Source organism: Giraffa tippelskirchi, chromosome 5, assembly GCF_054371585.1.
Source record: "Giraffa tippelskirchi isolate mGirTip1 chromosome 5, T2T-mGirTip1v1.2.pri, whole genome shotgun sequence".
NCBI classification, from domain to species: Eukaryota; Metazoa; Chordata; class Mammalia; order Artiodactyla; family Giraffidae; genus Giraffa; species Giraffa tippelskirchi.
The window spans coordinates 102,020,598-102,043,209 of NC_137279.1; the positions used below are offsets into that span (position 1 = coordinate 102,020,598).

Genomic DNA, 22,612 nt, shown 5'->3' on the forward strand with positions numbered 1-22,612 from the left:
CTGGGCGCGGAAGCGGGGAGGCAGCGACGGACGGCTCGGCGCGGAAGCGTGGCCGAGAGGAGCTAGGCCGGGCCGAGGGCCGGGAGCCGGGGCGGCGGCCGACGGGGGCGGGGCCGGGGGCCGGGGGCTGCGGCCGACAGGGGCTAGGCCGGGCCGGGCCGGGGGCCGGGGGCGGCGGCCGACGAGGGCTAGGCCGCGCCGGGGCCTGGGGGCGGCGGCCGACAGGCGCTAGGCCGGGCCGGGGGCCGGGGGCGGCGGCCGACAGGGGCTAGGCCGGGCCGGGGGCCGGGGGCGGCGCCCGACTGGGGCTAGGCCGGGCCGGGGGCCGGGGGCGGCGGTCGACTGGGGCTAGGCCGGGCCGGGGGCTGCGGCGAGAGGAGTTAACCCAGGCCCAAGGGGCAGGGGCTGCGAGGGCACAGGAGGGCCGAGAGGAGTTACTCCACATTCCAGGTCAGGAGGGGCCGTTGTGAGTAGATACCCCTTGTCCAAGGCTGCTGATTACAGAGTTGCAAAAAAAACACCCCTAAGAAAAGAAAAAAAGATGCAGAAAAGAGCAGTGGGGAGAGGGTGCTAATGACTGGCCACATCAACTGCCTGATTTTGCCTTGCATGCGTGCTAAGTCGCTTCAGTCGTATCCGACTGTTTGCGACCTGATGGACTCTAGCCTGGCAGCCGCCTCTGTCCATGGGATTCTCCAGGTAAGAATACTGGAGTGGGTTGCTGTTTCCTCCTCGAGGGATCTTCCTGACCCAGGAACTGAACCCGAGTCTCCTGCTGCTCCTGCATTGCAGGTGGATTCTATACCACTGAGCCATCAGGGAAGTCCTACATACATATTTTTAACAATGACTGTGATGTTTTTAATAGTCATAGCTTCCTCAGTCCAGATGTGAGAGTCAAGATGGAACACAGTGTATAAATATGGACTATTGAACAGATAAACATTTTTTTCTGAGAAATGTCCTTCAACTATCATTGTTTTAAGAGTGGAAATGTGTATGTTTAACAAATGTCCCCTGCATTTCAACCATGGGTTCCTGGTGTTTTTAGATACAAAAGCTTGTGGCCAAGGTTTGCCCGGTGGGTGTATAGCAGCAACGGGTGTGGGAATTTAGGGATAATCTCCACCTATTTAGGCCTCGGTTTCCTCATCAGTAAGATAAGGTTATTCAAATTTTCCAAATTGCTTTCCTGCTAAGTTTTTTTTCTGAGTGCATGAGAGACTGAGCTTCATGTGAAATGTGTGTTGGAACATGCAGCCAAGACCTGAACTTGGTCCCTTCTCTGTGTGTCCCCTGCAGGAGCCTCAACTGAGCCACACACTGAAAACACAGAACTCAGAGAGGAGGTGGAAGAAAGGAAGTCAACGGTTTGGGAGGATGAGAAAACCCAAAGAAAAACAAGGTAATGGTGGAGGAGCTGGTTGCCAAGGGAGGTGAGGATAAGGACAGGTTGAGCTCAGAAAATTCAAGAGGAAGTGAGGAATGCACAGTATCATCCAAGTCCTCACGGAGCAGCCTGAGCTGAGCAGGAAGGACCGGGAGAGTAACAGTCCACAGTGAACTTATGCACCTGCTGAGGAGATCCACACAATGGCTCAGTGTTAGTTTATACTGCTGCGAGCACCATGGTAGGGGGACAATGGGATCTTGAGGCTTTGCCCTCGATCCCCAGCCTCAGCCTTGGAAGTGGCCACACAGCAGATGTCCTCCAAGTAAGTGTGCAGTAATGTGGATAAATGATGTTTGGAGAAGAATTAGAGATATGTATTCATACCAGGGGCCAGATTAATGGGACCCTCGTTTCTGAAGTAGAGATAGTAACAATATTCTTCTGCATTTACACTTTGGAGGCTTTACACATAACATCTCTTAACTACATATTGCTTAATTTGCCTTATGCTATGTTACCAACTTGGAGTTCAGATATCAGTAATATATCCATGAGGAATTTAAACAGCGAGAGGACGAATACAAGTGCATCGTGGCAATTACACGTGGTGGCTCTCCTCAGGTGGGATATCATGGCCACCAGAGGATGGGAGGATATGCCAAGGACATCTCTTCCTAATGGCAGTGTGAACCTGCTAGGGGAATCCCTGAGGACAGCCATGTCTTCATCAGAGTCAGCTCAGGTGAGTGTCAGGCAGTGTCAGGCAGTGTCAGGCAGGCTCTTCTCTAAGGAAGGGGATTGCTGCTTCCTGGGAGAAAGAGCATCCCTGACCAGACGGTTGTCTAGGAGCGTAGTTGAGCTAAGTGGAGTCTTGTAACCATGTTTCTGCAATTAGTGAACGGATGTTGCCGAGAGCCTCCTCAGTGCTTGACTCAATGCCAGGAGTCATGCACGCAGAGATGAATGAAATATTATCCCCAATTTCATGGAGTTCTCCATCTAGTAAAAACAAAATCATGAGAGGTATAGTGGTGGTAGGTTCATTGGAGGAGATGGTCAGTGCTGGCTACCATGACATCAAGGGTGATCTGTCCCCCCCCCTTTTTTTTCCCAACAGATATATGTCTCTTCTGGCCCCCAAATCCTGCTTCTCACCCAGATGTGAGCCTCTCAGGGTACAGCTTGCACTTGGGCTCCATGTTGGCTCAAAGCAGTCAACTCTGCCACCGTCTCCAGAGAAAACTGCTTATATCAGTAGCTACTGTTTCTTGGCCAGCTGAAGAGAGAAGGAGGCAAGTTTGATTTGTCTTATAGGTTGATGGCTGTCATAATGATTCGTGATTAATGGTTTCCTCTCGTATGAGTTACATACTTTCCTGACATCACGATTCTTCATGTCAAAAATAATTTATATATTTATCTTATTCTCACAATTGTAGAACTTGGTGTTCTAGCTGTAAATTTGGAGCAAATAACTAAAGTATAAAAGGGGGAAAGCAAATTCCTAGTTTACATTGAGATAATAGGATGCCCTTTTCATACTTTCCATGGGGTTCTCCTTTGAACCATGGTGCTGGAAGAGCCTCTTGAGAGTCAAGGAGATCAAAGCCGTCAATCCTAAAGGAAATCAACCCTGAATATTCATTGGGAGGAGTGATGCTGAAGCTCCAATAATTTGGCCACCTGATTCAAAGAGCTGAATCATTGGAAAAGACCTTGATGCTGGGGAAGATTGAGGGTAGAAGGAGAAGAGGGTAACAAAGGATGAGATGGTTGGAAAGCACCACCAACTCTATGGACACGAGTTCAAGCAAACTCCAGAAGATAGTGAAGGACAGGGAAGCCTGGCACACTGCACTCTATGGGGTACAAAGAGTCTGACACAATTTAGTGACTGAATAACAACAGTTAAGACACTATAGCACTCGTGTAAGTAGACAAAACACAAATATATGAATGTGAAAGTATAGAGAAGAGCTGCTACCTGGGTGTGGCTCTAGCACTTACAGCAAGGGGGTCTTGGCCCATTCGAGACCCTCTCTGTGCCTCAGTTTCTTCATGTGCAAAGCAGCAGAGAGTTATGTTTTTGGCACCAGTCAATTTTGAACACTGGAAGTACCATAAATGAAATAATCATCCCCTAGAATCATGAGGGAGGTCAGTGAAATCAGTGGGTAAAACTAAGTGCACACCTGAGTACCTTTAACAAATAGATTCCAGATCCCAGCTCAACTCACTGAAGCACAGTTGCTACAGGTGAGGACTGTGCACTTGTTTGGGTACTAACTCTCCCAGGTGATTCTTCCAGTGATCAGCTTGGGGACAGAACACACTGAAGTGTATACCTTTTACCCCAAACACAGAAGTAGGACAGAGCAGAAGAGCGAGGGTGTTTCCAATCCAGTGACTAAAGCAGAGAACTCTTGGAAGACTCTAGAATTGAAGGACTAGGCCCACCTGACCCCATTTTACTCTTGTCCCGTTTACAGCAGAGACACAAGTCCTTGGGGACACATGCCTGTGGCACATGAGTATCCACCTTGAGGAAAGTGAGAGGCCTAGTTTTATTTTATTTTAAGTAAATTTATTTATTTTAGTTGGGGGCTAATTACTTTACAATATTGTAGTGTTTTTTGCCATACATTGACATGAATCAGCCATGGGTTTACATGTGTTCCCCATCCTGAAGCCCCCTCCCACCTCCCTCCCCATCCCATCCCTCTGGGTCATCGCATTGCCCCAGCCCTGAGCGTTTGTCTCATGCATCGAACCTGGAATGGTGTTCTGTGTCACATATGATAATATACGTGTTTCAGTGCTATTCTCTCAGAACGTCCCACCCTCACCTTCTCCCTCCGAGTCCATAAGACTGTTCTATGCATCTGTGTCTCTTATTCTGTCTTGCATACAGGGTTATCGTTACCATCTTTCAAATTCCATATATATGCATTAGTATACTGTATTGGTGTTTTTCTTTCTGGCTTACTTCACTCTGTATACTGGGCTCCAGTTCCATCCATCTCAATAGAACTGATTCAAATGTATTCTTTTTAATGGCTGAGTAATATTCCATTGTGTATATGTACCACAGCTTCCTTATCCATTCGTCTGCTGATGGACATCTAGGTTGCTTCCATGTCCTGGCTATTGTAAACAGTGCTGCGATGAACACTGGGGTACACGCGACTCGTTCCATTCTGGTTTCCTCGGTGTGTATGCCCAGCAGTGGGATTGCTGGGTCATATGGCAGTTCTATTCCCAGTTTTTTAAGGAATCTCCACACTGTTCTCCATAGTGGCTGTACTAGTTTGCATTCCCACCAACTGTGTAAGAGGGTTCCCTTTTCTCCACACCCTCTCCAGCATTGATTGCTTGTAGACTTTTGGATAGCCATTCTGACTGGTGTGAAATGGTACCTCATTGTGGTTTTGATTTGCATTTCTCTGAAAATGAGTGATGTTGAGCATCTTTTCATGTGTTTGTTAGCCATCTGTATGTCTTCTTTGGAGAAATGTCTGTTGGGTTCTTTGGCCCATTTTTTGATTGGGTCGTATATTTTTCTGGAACTGAGCTGCAGGAGTTGCTTGTATATTTTTGAGATTCATTGTTTGTCTGTTGCTTCGTTTGCTGTTATTTTCTCCCATTCTGAAGGCTGTCTTTTCACCCTTTTTATAGTTTCCCTGGTGGTGCAAAAGCTTTTAATTTTCATTAGGTCCCATTTGTTTATTTTTGCTTTTATTTCCAATATTCTGGGAGGTGGGTCGTGGAGGATCCTGCTGTGATTTACGTCGGAGAGTGTTTTGCCTATGTTTTCCTCTAGGAGTTTTATAGTTTCTGGTCTTACGTTTAGATCTGTAATCCGTTTTGAGTTTATTTTTGTGTATGGTGTTAGAAAGTGTTCTAGTTTCATTCTTTTACAAGTGGTTGACCAGTTTTCCCAGCACCACTTGTTAAAGAGATTATCTTTTCTCCATTGTATATTCTTGCCTCCTTTGTCGACGATAAGGTGTCCATAGGTGCATGGATGTATCTCTGGGCTTTCTATTTTGTTCCACTGATCTATATTTCTATCTTTGTGCCAGTACCATACTGTCTTGATGACTGTGGCTTTGTAGTAGAGCCTGAAGTCAGGCATGTTGATTCCTCCAGTTCCATTCTTCTTTCTCAAGATTGCTTTGGCTATTCGAGGTTTCTTATATTTCCATACCAATTGTGAAATGATTTGTTCTAGTTCTGTGAAAAATACCGTTGGTAGCTTGATAAGGATTGCATTGAATCTATAGATTGCTTTGGGTCGTATACTCATTGTCACTCTATTAATTCTTCCAATCCATGAACATGGTATATTTCTCCATCTGTTTGTGTCCTCTTTGATTTCTTTCATCAGTGTTTTATAGTGTTCTATATATAAGTCTTTTGTTTCTTTAGGTAGATATATTCCTAAGTATTTTATTCTTTTTGTTGCCATGGTGAATGGTATTGTTTCCTTCATTTCTCTTTCTGTTTTCTCATTATCGGTGTATAGGAATGCAAGGGATTTCTGTGTGTTAATTTTATATCCTGCAACTTTACTATATTCATTGATTGCTGCTGCTGCTGCTGCTGCTAAGTCGCTTCAGTCGTGGCCGACTCTGTGCGACCCCATAGACGGAAGCCCACCAGGCTCCCCCGTCCCTGGGATTCTCCAGGCAAGAACACTGGAGTGGGTTGCCATTTCCTTCTCCGATGCATGAAAGTGAAAAGGGAAAGTGAAGTCGCTCAGTCGTGTCCGACTCTCAGCGACCCCATGGACTGCAGCCTACCAGGCTCCTCTGTCCGTGGGATTCTCCAGGCAAGAGTACTGGAGTGGGGTGCCATTGCCTTCTCCGATTCATTGATTAGCTCTAGTAATTTTCTGGTAGAATCTTTCGGGTTTTCTATGTATAGAGGATCATGTCATCTGCAAACAGTGAGAGTTTTACTTCTTCTTTTCCTATCTGGATTCCTTTTATTTCTTTTTCAGCTCTGATTGCTGTGGCCAAAACTTCCAAAACTATGTTGAATAGTAGTGGTGAAAGTGGGTACCCTTGCCTTGTTCCTGACTTGAGGGGAAATGCTTTCAATTTTTCACCATTGAGGATAATGTTTGCTGTGGGTTTGTCATATATAGCTTTTATTATGTTGAGGTGTGTTCCTTGTATTCCTGCTTTCTGGAGGGTTTTTATCATAAATGGATGTTGGATTTTGTCAAAGGCGTTTTCTGCATCTATTGAGATAATCGTATGATTTTTATCTTTCAATTTGTTAATGTGGTGTATTGCATTGATTGATTTGCGGGTATTAAAGAAACCTTGCATTCCTGGGATAAAGCCCACTTGGTCATGATGTATGATCTTTTTAATATGATGTTGGATTCTGTTTGCTAGAATTTTATTAAGGATTTTTGCCTCTATGTTCATCGGTGATATTGGCCTGCAGTTTTCCTTTTTTGTGGCATCTTTGTCTGGTTTTGGAATTAGGGTGATGGTGGGGCCTAATTTTAAATTCAGTCTGGTTTTGAGTGAAAGCTAAATTCACCCTTGTTTGCTCATTGATGGGACCAATCTACTCAAGGCTGCCACTTTCTAAAAAATAAATCCTATTGCTATAAATGCAAACTTCAACGAAGATGTTTGTTAGAAGAAATTGATAAATACTCTAGACACCTAACAAGAAACCAGAAAGTTAGCAAGAGCATTCACTTTCAGGAGAGTTCGGGCCAATAGAGCAGTCACTGAGAGAAAAGATTCTTGAGTTGAAGGGAAGTGATCCCTTTGTGTCCTGGGATATGCTGCTAACTCAGTGGGGTGGGAAAGCAGCTGCCCACTCTTAACAGACGGGATTCTCAGGTGGGGCTAGTGGTAAAGAACCTGCCTGCTAATGTAGGACAGGCAAGAGACACGGTTTTGATCCCTGGGTCAGGAAGATTCCCTGGAGGAAGAAATGGCAACCCACTCCAGTATTCTTGCCTGGGAAATTCCAGGAACAGAGGAGGCTGGAGGGCTACAGTCCATAGGATCACAAAGAGTCAGACACGACTGAAACAACTTAGCACAGCACACATTCTAACAGACAGGCTGCTCTTGCCTCCAGATGGTGTCTGGTGTCCTGAAACACATAAGCACTCAGGGAGCCTTTAGAAGGGCCCAGCCATCACTTCTGCTATTGCTCAGTGCATAGAAATGGTTTTGTTGAAAAAAGGTAGGACTCTAGGAATAAAGTCAGGTCACAGAGAAAAAGAGGAGTATGCAATGGGACAATGGCAGGATAAAAACAATAGGTTTCTCCTACCTACAAAATGCAAAGCAATAGCTTACTTGCCTTGATAAAGCGTTGTTGTTTTTTTTTTTTAATTTTAACTTTGGTCCAATAATTTTTTTGAATGTACCTCTTCTACAGGGATGTTACCTTGAATGATTACGATGAAAGAAAGTATCATAATATGTGTGAAATGCCTGGCACAGTATTAGTCAGTGAACTGTACCTGTTATATACTTCTGTTAGCATGGCAAAATTCATCCCTGACCTCAAGGCAGTTACGTTTTGTGAGATTTTTTGGTTTCATCATATTTAAAATGAAGGAATTTGACACATTTCTATTTCCCCCACAGAATGTCAGGCCCCACAGCAACCAGAAAATAGATTTCCTTAAAGCCTTTGCTGAATCTCACACACCAAGTATCATTAAGCACTGTAGTTTGAGGATTGTGTGGGGGTGTGGGGAAGATACGCTTTCATAAGTAGCTGTTCCTGTTTTGTATCTTTTATCTTAACATGAACAGATGCTCAGTGGCTTGTTGTCACACCCATTTGACCCTCCACCCAGGTAGGACCAAGAGCTAAACTGAAGAGATGGATGCTACAGGGGTTCCCCAAGTCTCAGACTCACAAGACCCGGGTAGGAAGAGATGCTGAGGAAGTGAGGAGTTGGTTCAGGCCATCACTACCTGAGGGCCTGCCTGTCTCTCTTTCCTCAAGCTCAGCGTCTATGTCACTGAACACAATGCTTATGTTCACTGGGGATCATCATGATCCCTGACCTATGACCTTGAACTTAAGCATGCTCTGTTTTCGGAATACAACCACAGGTCAATGGCACGAGGAAAACTCAAAGGGATGGATCAAACAGTGTGCCACAAACACTGCTCTGGAAACCTGGCCTGTTCAATATGTGGCTGAACTGAATGGACACAGAACGAGAGCACAAGGCTGTCAAATCTTTCCTGAACAGAGAGGCAGCCCGTGTATTCAGTGGCTCAGTGGGAAAGAATCAGCCTGCAATGCAAGAGACACAGGAGATGCGGGTTTGATCCCTGGATCAGGAAGATCCTCTGGAAGAGGGCATGGCAGCCCATTCTGGTATTCTTGCCTGGAGAATCCCCATAGACAGAGGAGCCTGACGGGCTACAGTCCTGGGATCGCAAAGAGTCAGACAAGAATGACGTGACTGAGCACAAGCACACCATGTTTTCAAGGAGATACACATAAACTCTTTTAGTCATTTTGACAGCTTGGAAAGAGCGCTTGTGAGGCTACAATGAAATACATTGGTGAAAGTATGAAATGTAGTGTTTAGTAACATTTTAAAGAAAGAATCAAATAGAACAACCCAGACCCAGAGGAAGAATTTAGAAGGTAGGGATGTCAACCTTAAGTTTATTCTGAAACCAACATGCTGCCCAGTAAAGAGAAGAAATTGACATAACAACAGGATGCAGCAAAAGCATACTGAGTTGGGAGAGAAAATATTTTTAAAAATTATTTCTTCACTTAGTATTGTAGTCTGATTTGTATCCTACAGTTTTTAGGACACAGACTAAACTGGAAAAGACGCAGAGAAGAAGTTCATGACAGTCTACAGGTTTGACGTCCTTCACCTGGGGACAAGCCTTAAGATCTGTTTAAAGAGACGATGAGGTGATATGGTTTTTCCAGTAGTCATGTGTGCATGTGACAGTTGGACTATAAAGAAAGCGAGTGCCAAAGAATTGATGGTTTTGAACTGTGGTGTTGGAGAAGACTCTTGAGAGTCCCTTGGACTTCAAGGAGATCCAACCAGTCCATCCTAAAGGAAATCAGTCCTGAATATTCACTGGAAGGACTGATGCTGAAGCTGAAACTCCAATACTTTGGCCACCTGCTGGAAAGAACTGACTCATTTGAAAAGACCCTGATGCTGGGAAAGATTGAAGGCGGGAGGAGGAGGGGACGACAGAGCATGAGATGGTTGGATGTCATCGCCGACCCAGTGGACGTGAGTTTGAGTGAACTCCAGGAGTTGGTGATGGACAGGGAGGACTGGTGTGCTACAGTCCATGGGGTTGCAAAGAGTCAGACATGACTGAGCGACTGAAATGAACTGAACTGAGGTGACTTTATGACAGCCCAACAGATATGAAGACCTGCTGGCAAAGTATTTCTCCCATGAATATTTTTGTGCACAGAAGAATGAACAGTGGGAACTCAGCTTAGACAGTTTTTGGATAAGATAGGTCAGTGGTATCGGTACGTGTGTAGACAACCTAAGAGTGGCTGCTGAGGGCTTGGGTGCTGTCAGTGGTGGTGTTACAAACGGTCATGGCCTAGGCACCTGGAAGGCAGGGGCCGCCAAGATTCCGTGAACCCCTCCCCCTACCAGTTCTGTTATGGCAACTCCGGATGGTTACCTAGCACGCTGGGTACCCCCCCCCCCTTCACTCCTGTCTGGGTCTCAGCCCCGCACAGGACCTTTGGCTCTGAGCTCTGGCATCTTCATCTTCTTTTTGCGGTTGAGAACCCTCTAGTTGTTCTCAACAGTAAGTTAGGAATTCCAGTTTTTGTCATCCCTCAGTGCTGATTAAGCCTATGTGATCTTATTTGTCTTTAACCCCCCCATATATTGGGTGTCTCCTTCCCACCTTGGCTTCTACCCGTTCTACCACATGTCACCATGGCAGTATGTGTTCCCCCTTTATCTGATGTGAGGGCAGAACGTACCCTCACGGAAGTCAACCAGGAGCTTCGGTTGCAGCTGGCAAAGTGCAAGCAGGACTTCAGAGACCTCACAGAGAAATTCCTCGTATCCGAAGCTACTGCTTACTCCCTGGCCAACCAGCTGCAGAAATACAGTAAGTCCTCGGGGTCATGGTCACCAAAGCAATGAATGATCACGGCCTTCCCTCTAAGAAAGTATAAGTCTCCAGGATTGGTCTCCTTTTCCCTTTGTCATTTTGAATTCCATTCTGACCACAATCCAGGAAAGGTAGGAGTGGCTCTTTTGCCTTCAGTTCCCTGAGGCTGGGAAGACTGAGGCACAAGGAGTGGAGGCACTTTTCCAAGTTTGCAGTGATGTCTAGGGTGAGATTGGAGTGAAAATACCAGACAGTGATTCCTGGTGCAGGCACAGGAGTGCCTGTGTGTCTCAGAAGCAAACTAAGCTGTGTTGACTGGAATCTTTTCTGTTCCGTATCTGACCCTGCATGCCTCTTGGCTAAACCCCTGCAACTAATGATCTCCATCCGTTCAAGGTTCCCTGATGCTCCACTGGCAACGCCCTGGGCTAGGTACACTGGGGTAAGGTGTGGTTAGACATTGTGAGAAGAGGGGGTATATGATTTAAAGGAGATTAAGGATGAGTCGGCTTCTCATTGAAACCATGGTCTGTGTGATGCCGTCAAGACAGAGACTCCCTGGTGAGAAGGAAGCCATGCTTTCTGAGTGTACAAGTTCTCCTTCTGAGTCCAAGAAAGCCATGTGACCCTCTGGCAAGAATGAAGGTGTTTCTGGTGAAATCAGACAATCTGCACTTTCCCCTCTCTCCCCACTTGAGCTGGTGCAACTTTGGTGATGCAGGTTGACCAGGAGTCCGGGGGACCCTGAGTGTGTGCTATAAGCTGTGTGACCAACATGAGGATGATGGTAAGTGGGGGGAGATCACCAGCCACAGTAAAAACCCAGGCAGAGTGTGAGGAGGCCCTCTGCACCCACAGTCAGCCTGGCAATGGGAATCATTTTTGCCTGTTCAGTAAGAGGGGCCTGGAGTAAGGAAAAGAAGTCATGTCCAGGGTACATGCACAACAAGGGGATGAGAGGAATCTTGACAACTTGTGTCTGTGTCACTTTACTACAATCATTTTCAATGAAGCAATGAGGGAGTTAATGAAAAATGATTGACACAGAGACAAGAAAGAAGGAAAGCCTACTATTTAAGAAAGTGAAATGATGAGCTTTGGGCAAAGGACAAACTCAGTATTATTTATACCGCTCCTTATGATAGTCACAAAATTCTAAGAAAGAAATTGTGAGGCTGGTGAAGAAGAGATGTCTCACCAGGACCCTGGTGTGGAGGTCACCACAGCACAGTGTGAAAGACATGGACTCTGGGCCAGGTTTCCTGGGCTCACATCCCTGTTGGGAACCTTTCTGTGTCTCTGGTTCCTCCTCTGTGTGTGTGGTGTTGTAATAGTAACTAGGGTTTTCGTTGTAGTGCATACTGAGTAAATCTGACAAAGCCCTGACAATAGTGCCTACTCAGTGTAAATACACGTAGTTCATAGTTCTACTGTTCCTAATAACACAGACTTTCTCAGTGTTTGGGCATATCTCTTTCACGTCCTTATGATTTCATGTATTCTATTTCACACAAGTATGTCCAGGTGAGTTTTACACCTTGAGACGCGTGTTCATTATTGAAATCCCAGCAGAAGGGAACCATCAGTCCTATAGTCCTAGGAGCCTTCCCAACCACACAGGGATCGCCAGCCCAGGCCCCTGCTCAGTGTCTCACCTCAGAGGCTGCAGGTCTTGGTTCAGTGGCCCAGGATTCAGGGTCATTCTCAGGGGATGTGAATTCTGACTTTGTCAAATGGCAGTTCATCTTGTCTAGTTACTTTCTGTGTCTTGGAGCTTCTCTTTCTTCAGCTCTAAAATGGGGAGTCACCTCGGTTCAGATGCTAAGGAATCAGATGTGGCAATCTCTCCATAGAGACTGGAAAAAGAGTTACCTCCACCACTAAGGTGGTCTGTCCTCCTCCCTTGAAGACAGTGACCACAGCAGCAAGGCCAGCTTTCCCTGAGGCTGTGTCTCTCTTTCCTCAGAGTGTGGAGCATATAACGACATTGTTGAATCCGTGCTGGGGGAGAAGCTGCCATTTGAGGTGCCGAGGCCGGCAGAGAAGCCAACACTTGATGAAAGGCTGAGGTAAGGAGGGCAGGAATGTTCATGGCAGGCACAGGGCACAGTCTTATCAAATAGGTGGAGAATACCAGTTGGTGAATTATGGACTCCAGTTGTTATTCAGGAAGGAATTTACTTTGCTTTTCAATCAACTATTGCCTTGAATCTCATCATGAAATTCACTACATTCAAGTGAACCAGTGGCACTTGGCTCATTCACAATGTTGTGCCATCGGTACCCTATTTGCCTTTAAACCACACCCCCCTCCTGCCTGACTCCATCCTGGAATGCTTTCTTCACCCTGTCATGCTTCTGTTCTTTCCAACTCACCCCGGATATACTTGTCCACACTCTATATCTGGCTGTGTGTCATTCACTGGACAGTACTTTGTGTTGCCAGATTAAAAATACAGAAACTACTTTGTGTATTTTTTAATGCAAATGGGCATGGCCGAGTGAGGAACTGGAGAGACATCGTCATGATGCAGATTTAGGAAGACATTGATGCATGCATGTGCACTCAGTAGTGACTCTTTATGACCCATGGACTGTAGCCCACCAGGCTCCTCTGTCCATGAAGTTTCCAGGCAAGAATATTGGAGTGGATTGCCATTTCCTTCTCCAGGGAATGTTCCTGACTTAGGGACCAAAGCTGCACCTCTTGTGTTTCCTGAATTGTCAGTCAGGTTCTTTAGCAGCTGAGCCACCAGGGAAGACAGTAGGATATCTTTACAGAAGGACAAGATGAATGGAATGTCACGGAATCTTACAGGAGTACTTTCTGATAGAGAAGAAACCTTTGTTTACCTTCTTTCTCTTTGACATAGGCCAGTCATCAGATATGGAGTAGGAAATGGCAACCCACTCCAGTATTCTTGCCAGGATAATGCAATGGGCAGAGGAGACTGGTACACTATAGGGGTCGCAAGAGTCGGACACGACTGAGTGCCTGAGCCAGTCATCAGATATGTGCCAGAATTCGGTTTAAAGGTCTCCTTGGGGTTGTTCTCACAGAAATCCCTAAGTGTCTTTCATCTAACTTTTTGCCTTTTACAACTGTGTCTTCTGTTCCACCTAGGACTTGTGAGATCCTAATTCGAAGTCAGGCACGAGAGCTGACCCAGTTACGGCAGACACTACAGGATGGGAAAGATGACTCCGTCCTGCTCAGGCAGCACCTCAAGGACCTCCTCACCCACAATGACCTGGACAAGCACCAGGGGCAGGGCTTCCGAGAGAGCCTGTCTGAGGGATACCGCCTGGCAGAGCGCCTTGCCTGCAAGCTCAGCCCAGGTGAGGGGGCCACAGACCCTGAGAGCACTGATCCTTTCCTAGGTCCCCAGTTGGTGAGATGAACAGCTCCAGTACGAATGTTGATCAGCTTTCCTGGTTCGTGTCCTCTTTGGGGCTTTGTAGGAGCAGGATTGTCTAAGTAAGAGGACAATGGAGAAATGCACAGGGTGGAGGTCATTATATCCCACTTGTCGGCTTCCTCCCTGATGGACCATGGCCACTGAGGCAGGAGGAAACATCCAGCCAGCATTAAAGCACAAAAAGATGGAGGTGACAGGAGACAGCTTGTTAGAGTGAATAGAGCCCTAGAGGAAGCTTGGAAGTTCCCAGGTTCCAGGCTGAGTGCTGTGTTTATCAATATGTGAGAACGATTGCTTTTCCTTATGTTAGTAACTCTTCTCATCTGTAAACTGGGTGAAATAATCTATTGCTAGTAGCTATAGTGATGAAATTTGGGAATATTTACAAATACACTGCAGAAAAAAGAAAGCCCTTCACTTTGTGGTGTTGGATAAGGTACGTGATGGAGTTGGTCTTGGTGTTGGGCAGATGGAGCACTTTCCATAGAGAGGCTTTCCCAGATAATACACAAAAGCCACCTTGAAGAGCCAGGATGTTGCCAGATGGAGGGCTGTGGGACATGGTTGTTCTCCTTAGAGAAAGGAGGGCATCTTGTGAGACCTGAGAAGGTCTATAGACGCCGTGTCTTTGGCAGAATTTGTGTCAGGATGGATGATACATTTGTAGAAGTGGAGATGGAAGGTGGACAATGTGAGGTGATATCAGGAAGAAAAGACCATTTAAATGATTGCCCAATTTCAAGCAGAAGGTGTCCTGAGGATGATCTACCAGTTTAGAAACACACTGCCTGTTGGATCAGAAGTCCATGCTTGGGCAGTTGTTTAAAGACAATGCATTAAAACTTCCATACAGTACTAATTCGTACATAGATATTTATGACTCTGTGACCATATGAGTCCCTGTGTTTGTGATGGGGGAAGTGACTAGAAGCTGACTGGATATTTCTGATTTTGTTTGCAGAAATTTGTGAAGACGAAGAGGCTGAACAAGCACAAGAAACACTAACCCCCAGGTAACAATTAACTATCAGTCCAGTTCAGCCACTCAGTCATGTCCGACTCTTTGTGATCTCATGGACTGAGCACACCAGGCCTCCCTGTCCATCACCAACTCCTCGAGTTTACTCAAATTCATGTCCACTGAGTTGGTGATACCATCCAACCCTCTCACCCTCTGTCATCCCCTTCTCTTTCTGCCTTCAATCTTTCCCAGCATCAAGGTCTATTCAAATGAGTCAGATCTTTGCATCATGTGGCCAAAATATTGGCGTTTCAGCTTCAAAATCAGTCCTCCCAATGAATATTCAGGACTGATTTCCTTTGGGATGGACTGGTTGGATCTCCTTGCCGGCCAAGGGACTCTCAAGCGTCTTCTGCACCACCACCGTTCAACAGCATCAATTCTTCGGCACTCAGCTCTCTTTATAATCCAACTCTCACATCCATACATGACTACTGGAAAAACCATAGCCTCGAGTAGATGGACCTTTGTTGGCAAAGTCATGTCTCTGCTTTTTAATATGCTATCTAGGTTGGTCATAACTTTTCTTCCAAGGAGTAAGCGCCTTTTAATTTCATGGCTGCAGTCACCATCTGCACTGATTTTAGAGCCCCAAATCTAAGTCTGCCCCTGGTGCCACTGTCTCCCCATCTATTTGCCATGAAGTGATGGGACCATACGCCTTCGCCTTAGCTTTCTGAATGTTGAGTTTTAGCCAACTTACTCACTCTCCTCTTTCACTTTCATCAAGAGGCACTTCAGTTCTTCTTCACTTTCTGCCATAAGGGTGGTGTCTTCTGCATATCTGAGGTTATTGATATTTCTCCTGGCAATCTTCATTCCAGCTTGTGCTTCAACCAGCCCAGCATTTCTCATGACGTACTCTGCATATAAGTTAAATAAGCAGGGTGACAATATACAGCCTTGATGTACTCCTTTTCCTGTTTGGAACCAGTCCGTTGTTCCATGTCCAGTTCTAACTGTTGCTTCCTGACCTGCATACAGATTTCTGAAGAGGCCTGTCAGGTGGTCTGGTATTCCCATCTCTTTCAAAATTTTCCACAGTTTGTGGTGAGGCACACAGTCAAAGACTTTGGCATAGTTAATAAAGCATAGGTAGATATTTTCCTGGCACTCTCTGCTTTTTCGATGATCCAACAAACTTTGGCAATTTGGTTTCTGGTTCCTCTGCCTTTTCTAAAACCAGCTTGAACATCTAGAAGTTCACGGTTCATGTATTCTTGCAGCCTGACTACGAGAATTTTGAGCATTACTTTACTAGCGTGTGAGATGAGTGCGATTGTGCAGTAGTTTGAGCATTCTTTGGCATTGCCTTTCTTTGGGATTGGAATCAGACCTGACCTTTTCCGGTCCTGTGGCCACTGCTGAGTTTTCCAAATTTGCTGGCATATTGAGTGCAGCACTTTGACAGCATTATCTTTTAGAATTTGAAATAGCTCACCTGGAATTCCATCACCTCCACCAGCTTTGTTTGTAGTGATGCTTCCTGAGGCCCACTTGACGTCACATTCCAGGATGTCTGGCTCTAGGTGAGTGATCACACCATCTTGGTTATCTGGATCATGAAAATTTTTTTGTATAATTCTTCCGTGTATTATTGCCACCTCTTCTTAATATCTTCTGCTCTGTGAGGTCAATACAATTTCTGCCCTTTATTGAGCCCATCTTTGCATGAAAGATTCCCTTGCTACCTCTCATTTTCTTGAAGAGATCTCTGGCCTTTGCCATTCTATTGTTTTCCTCTCTTTCTTTGCACTGTTCATTGAGAAAAGTGTTCTTATCACCCCTTGCTATTCTCGGGAACTCTGCATTCAAATGGGAATATCTTTCCTGTTCTCTTTTGCTTTTTGATTCTCTTCTTTTCACAGCTATTTGTAATGCCTCCTCAGACAGCCATTTGGGTTTTTTACATTTCTTTTTCTTGGGGATGGTCTTGATCCCTGTCTCCTGTACAATGTCACAAACCTCTGTCCATAGTTCATCAGGCACTCTATCAGATCTAGTCCCTTAAACCTCTTTCTCACCTCCACTGTATAATCATAAGGGAGTTGATTTAGGTCATAGCTGAATGGTCTAATGGTTTTCCCTACTTGCTTCAATTTAAGTCTGAATTTGGCAATAAGGAGTTCATGATCTGAGCCACAGTCAGCTCCCGATCTTCTTTTTGCTGACTCGATAGAACTTCTCCACCTTTGGCTACAAAGAATATCAGTTCAGTTCAGTTCAGTTGCTCAGTAGTGTCCGACTCTTTGGGACCCCATGAACCGCAGCACGCCAGGCTTCCCTGTCCATCACCAACTCCCAGAGTCTGATTTTGGTGTTGCCCATCTGGTGATGTCCATGTGTAGAGTGTTCTCTTGCGTTGTTGGAAGAGGGTGTTGCTATAACCAGTGTGTTCCCTTGGCAAAACTCGATTAGCCTTTGCCCTGCTTCATTCTGTACTCCAAGGCTAAATTTGCCTGTTAACTGCACGTGTTTCTTGACTTCCTACTTTTGCATTCCCGTCCCCTGTAATGGAAAGAACATCTTTTATGGGTATTAGTTCTAGAAGGTCTTGTAGGTCTTCATAGAACCTTTCAATTTCAGCTTCTTCAGCATTACTGGTCGGGGCATAGACTTGGATAACAGTGATATTTAATGATTTGCCTTGGATAGGAACAGAGATCATTCTGTCGTTTTTGAGATTGCATCCAAGTACTAGCTTTTGGACTCTTTTGTTAACTATGATGGCTACTCCACTTCTTCTAAGGGATTCGTGCCCACAGTAGTACATATAATAGTCATCTGAGTTAAATTCACCCATTCTAGTCCATTTTAGGACGCTGATTCCTAAAATGTTGGCATTCACTCTTGGCATCTCCTGTTTGACCACTTCCAATTTGCCTTGAAACACGGACCTAACATTCCAGGTTCCTATGCAATATTCTTCTTACAGCATCAGACCTTGCTTCCCATCACCAGTCACATCCACAACTGGGTGTTGTTTTTGCATTGACTCCATCTCTTCATTCTTTCGGAACTTATTTCTCCACTGATCTCCAGGAGCATATAGGGCACCTACCCACCTGGGGAATTCATCTTCCAGTGTCCTATCTTTTTGCCTTTTCATAGTGTTCATGGGGTTCTCAAGGCAAAAATACTGAAGTGGTTTACCATTCCCTTCTCCAGTGGAGCACATTTTGTCAGAACTCTCCACCCTGACCCTACACGGCATGGCTCATAGTTTCATTGAGTTAGACAAGACTGTAGTCCATGTGGTTAGATTGGTTAGTTTTCTGTGATTGTGGTTTTCAGTCTTTCTATCAGGAGCTGGTAACGTGTAGGGAAAATGTGGACAGGGTCACAAAAGAACAATAAGTACCTCAAGAGAGTCACATGCCAGATGTAAGTATAAGCACAACTGCAGCTGGGATTCATTTACTTCGCTCCACCCACATGGAAATGTCCCTGTAACTTGGTTGTCTGCTGTCTCTGTGCTACGTGTATGTATGACCCAAGGTGAATGCAGCACCCTTAGGATTTCCTTTCCACACAGAGAGTATCTGTTCTCTTCTAAAGGAAGGCCAAGTGAGATAAATATCTATTTCTACACAGGTGTTTTAGAGCCTTGCAAGGAAGGTAACTAGCAACAGAATTAGTAGAGAAGCAATTAGAAAAATGAAACCGCAGGACAACTGTGCAAAACAAAATTGGTTTTCCTTGACAATAGTAAGTGAAAGCGGCCTTGCAGGCCTTTGTGTTCCTAAAGAGAAGGTAGAACATCTCCGAGAGTCTATCAGGCTTTAATATCTGTATTCGGTTCACTGTGCATGCTCAGTTGCTCAGTTGTCTCTGAATGTTTGTGACCCCACGGCCTGGAGCATGCCAGGCTCCTCTGTCCATTGCTTTTTCCCATGGAGAAGACTGGAGTGGGTTGCCATTTCCTTCTCCAAGGGATATTCCTGGCCCAGGGTTCGAAGCCGCATCTCTGCATTGGCAGGCCTCTTTACCACTGAGCCACCGGGGAAGCCCTTATTCACTTGACTGCTGCTGCTGCTGCTAAGTCGCTTCAGTCGTGCCCGACTCTGTGCGACCCCATAGACGGCAGGCCACCAGGCTCCGCCGTTCCTGGGATTCTCCAGGCAAGAACACTGGAGTGGGTTGCCATTTCCTTCTCCAGTGCATGAAAGGGAAAAGTGAAAGTGAAGTCGCTCAGTCGTGTCCGACTCTTAGCGACCCCATAGACTGTAGCCAACCAGGCCCCTCCGTCCATGAGATTTTCCAGGCAAGGGTACTGGAGTGGGGTGCCATTGCCTTCTCCGATTCACTTGACTACTTCACCTTATATTCAACATGGATTAGGACCCGGGGGAAGCACTTGGTGCGAAGTTCGTTTGTGCTTCCTGTTCCTGAAAGTCCCATCCTGGGATGGTTGAATCTCCTTCCTCATCAGAGGTTTGTGGCCGGAATGTAGGGTACCTGCTTGTCTCCCTCTGCCATCCCCAGACTGACACACTCCACTTCATATGAGAGAGGACAGCTCCTTCTGTCTGTAAGGGGCCTGCTCTTTTACTCTCTGTGACCACTCCCCATGCCTCCTGTCAAAAGCAGCCAGAATGGCTTGGGGTCAGATCTTCTCCATTTAATTTTCTCTCATTCCTTTCCCATCTGGCACAGCATGGAGCTGCAGGAGGCTGAAAAGAAGGAAGTGCCTGAAGAATCCAAGGATGAATGTGCCTTGATGCCTTCAATTTTCCAAGGAAGTTCTGACAGCCCCCAGCCTCGCAGTGATGATACATTGAAATTTAATGAACTGGAAGTAGACCTTGGTCCAGATGGAGCCGCTGGTTGCTCTCATGCTAAAGAAGATGAAATTCCAAGCAATATCTCAGGTAGCCCCCATATTATTTCTCCTCACAAGCCGAGTAGACCAAGGAAGGTCATCTCTAAGGACAGGTTGTATAGACACATCTTAGCTGAAACCAGGGAAACGGGACTATTATGGAACACAGACATCAGGTGGGTCAGGGAGCTCTCATTCATTTTTTGGCTCCGGGCTTGTCTCTGTCACCCTGACCCCAGTATCAGGCATTTGACACAAAGCACTTGTGACAACTCTCAACCACCTCAGCTGGAAATCCACAGGAGGTGTCTGTCAGAACTCGTTTGGAGCCAGTGTGTTGTTCCCCGCAATGAGTTAAATTTTTGTCAATGTTCGTGGCCTCTCCAGAAGTGATGACAGACTTGCCTCTTTATAAGGAGAGGTGATTTCCATCATGTGTTTTACTGCGCTCAGCCCCAGTCTCCCTTTTCTCGATGTTGGCAGGTCTTAGCTAAGATGGTATCTGACACCAAGACAGACACAACTGTCCCATTGCCTTGCTTGGATGTTTCCATGAAGTAAGGCTGGGCTCTGGCAGTTCCTCCAGCTTCAAATGGTCATGGTTTCTGTGTAGCACCAAAGATTCTTTTTGATTTGAAGGTTAATAGATTTCACTGGGCTTCCCTGGTGGCTCAGATGGTAAAGAATCTGCCCGCAATGCAGGAGACCCAGGTTCAATCCCTGTATCATGAAGATCCTCTGGACAAGAGAATGGCACCCACTCTAGTATTCTTGGGTGGAGAATTCAATGGACAGAGAGGAGCCTGGTGGGCTATAGTCCATGCGGTCACAAAGAGACCGCCACTACTGAGCGGCTAACGCTTTCACAATTCACCCATCACTCTAGTCTCAAGTATAAATTCCTCTAAACCATCAACAACCACATAGTCTGATGGGACCAAGCAGCACTATAGAAATAATTCTAGAAAATAACTCAGCTCATTTTCTAGCATCTCTGTGGAAAATACATTTTTAAGTGCTTCTACAGACTCAGAACGAAGGCTGTTGGGAGAGATACCAGATCAATCAGCAAATTTCCTCGATGGGTCTGGAAGCAGTCCAGTCTAATTCTCATACGACTTAAGTGTCCTAGAATATCTTTGCTAAAGAATTATGTTCTTACAATTAGAATATTAAGGTCCCTGTTGTATATGTGTTTCCTGAGTAGATATGTGTGAGATCTGATTTGCTTCTTATGACCTGCTGTCTCTGAATTTCCTACTAGACAATGAAAACGATCACAAGCAAGTGAGTGGACAAGAGCTCTCATTTCCCAGGTAATTTGAAAATCTGTGGGCTGTGAATGTCAGTGGTGACAGCAGGAGACCTCAGATCCAGAGAAAAATAGAAAGTACTCTATGTAACTCTTTCATCTATTCATGCAGCAGCACGTATCTCTTTAGTAGTGTTGTCTATTTATGTTTCACAAGTTTGTGCGTTTCAGTTTTTCAATCCTTCAAGTTTAGTAATGTACAGTGAGTTGTCCCAGGTGAAATAACTAAACCTGGGAGTTCCTGTATTCGTGTGTTTTCTCCTGAGTGGGTAAAGTAGGGTGAGAGCCTATGGGTCTTACACTGGTTTGGCATCAGCATGTTGGTAAATATTTGATTTCAAGGGAGGAAAATCGAACGATATTCATATTACAACAAAATATTGAAAAAAATAGTTCTTGAAGGCAGAATATCTAGTCTATACCTCCTTTTTCTCCAACTCTGAAAAACTGATCTTGAAGCTATATTTGTGCCAAGAAATATTTTAAAATTGAATGGAATAGAGTCCAAACTCAAACACATCTTTAACTTCTTAAAAGCTGTGTTCACTTGGACACAGGATATCCAGATCAATACAATCTGTGCAGAAAAGTCTGAACCACTGTCCCTGCCTTCTGTGTGTGCTGGGGGTGGTGACGTTAGCATGTAGGGAAAATTCCATCTCCTCCTTCAACCGCTGGTTGTGTGCCCAGTGCCCAGAGAACCTGCTGTCTCTCTCCTACCCCATGGCACCCACACTCCACTCCACATCAGGAGGAGTTACTTCCCTCCTTAAGGGGACTGCCCTTTTGCTTTCTGTGAGCAAACTCAATGCCTGTCATGAAAACCAGCCAGATAGCTTGGGGTCGAATCCTCTTAATTTTCTGTCATCCCTTCTCCACCTGACACAGCGTGAACTTGCTGGATGTTGAAAAGAAGGTGGTGTTCCAGCAATCCCAAGATGAATGTGTTTCAGTACCTTCCACTCTCCAGGAAGGTTCTGCCTGCAACCAGCCTTCCAGTGATGGAAAATTTGCATTTGATGAAGAGAATGTGGAGTCTGCCATGGATGGAGCCTGTGGTTGCTCTCATGCTGAAGAGGATGAAATTTCGACTGGTCTCCCAGGTAGTCTTCGATATATCTGTTAGTCTACTCTGGGAGAATGATCCCGTTTGATAGACCCTATGCTTCCATACTGAAGCCTGATTTGAACCAGACTCTATAGTTGCATTTAAAATGAGACATTCTATGAATGAACTTTTCTAAGTTCCCTGTCATGGTTGTCCCTGGGGTAAACCACTCTACCCAAGGTGGTCCAGCCAGACTCACATGAACCTTAGCAATTGTGGCACAGGAGGTACAAAGGCTTCCTAATTTTGAATGAACCTCTTATCTCACAGGAAATGCTTTAATTGTCATTTCTGGGTAATGTCCCTGCGTTCCTACACCTGTCCAAGGCTTTTTGCAGTCTTGTTTATTTCTTTGGAGGTGTCACGACTTTCGTTCACGTCTGTCAACCCATAGCCTCTCTCTTTTCCT

The 22,612-nt window shown here is 45.5% G+C and overlaps 1 protein-coding gene and 1 long non-coding RNA gene across 2 annotated transcripts in view; one reads left to right on the plus strand and one right to left on the minus strand.

Annotated features, from left to right (window-relative positions):
- Window positions 1–8,281: 8,281 nt before the first annotated feature.
- On the minus strand, window positions 8,282–15,590 carry LOC145504797 (uncharacterized). Its single transcript, XR_014052493.1, has 2 exons — window positions 15,272–15,590; window positions 8,282–9,444 (listed from the first exon to the last, which is right to left on the minus strand). It is a non-coding gene; the product is annotated as an uncharacterized LOC145504797 (long non-coding RNA).
- LOC145504749 (NBPF family member NBPF19-like) overlaps window positions 9,408–22,612 on the plus strand; it is a 251,607-nt gene continuing 238,402 nt past the window's right edge. Inside the window, exons 1-7 of the mRNA XM_081486056.1 lie at window positions 9,408–10,518; window positions 12,488–12,590; window positions 13,646–13,860; window positions 14,902–14,953; window positions 19,618–19,832; window positions 21,048–21,099; window positions 21,984–22,198. Of these exons, the coding sequence (XP_081342182.1) occupies window positions 10,341–10,518; window positions 12,488–12,590; window positions 13,646–13,860; window positions 14,902–14,953; window positions 19,618–19,832; window positions 21,048–21,099; window positions 21,984–22,198 (1,030 nt within the window). The 5' untranslated portion in view covers window positions 9,408–10,340. The remainder of the gene's footprint in view (window positions 10,519–12,487; window positions 12,591–13,645; window positions 13,861–14,901; window positions 14,954–19,617; window positions 19,833–21,047; window positions 21,100–21,983; window positions 22,199–22,612) is intronic.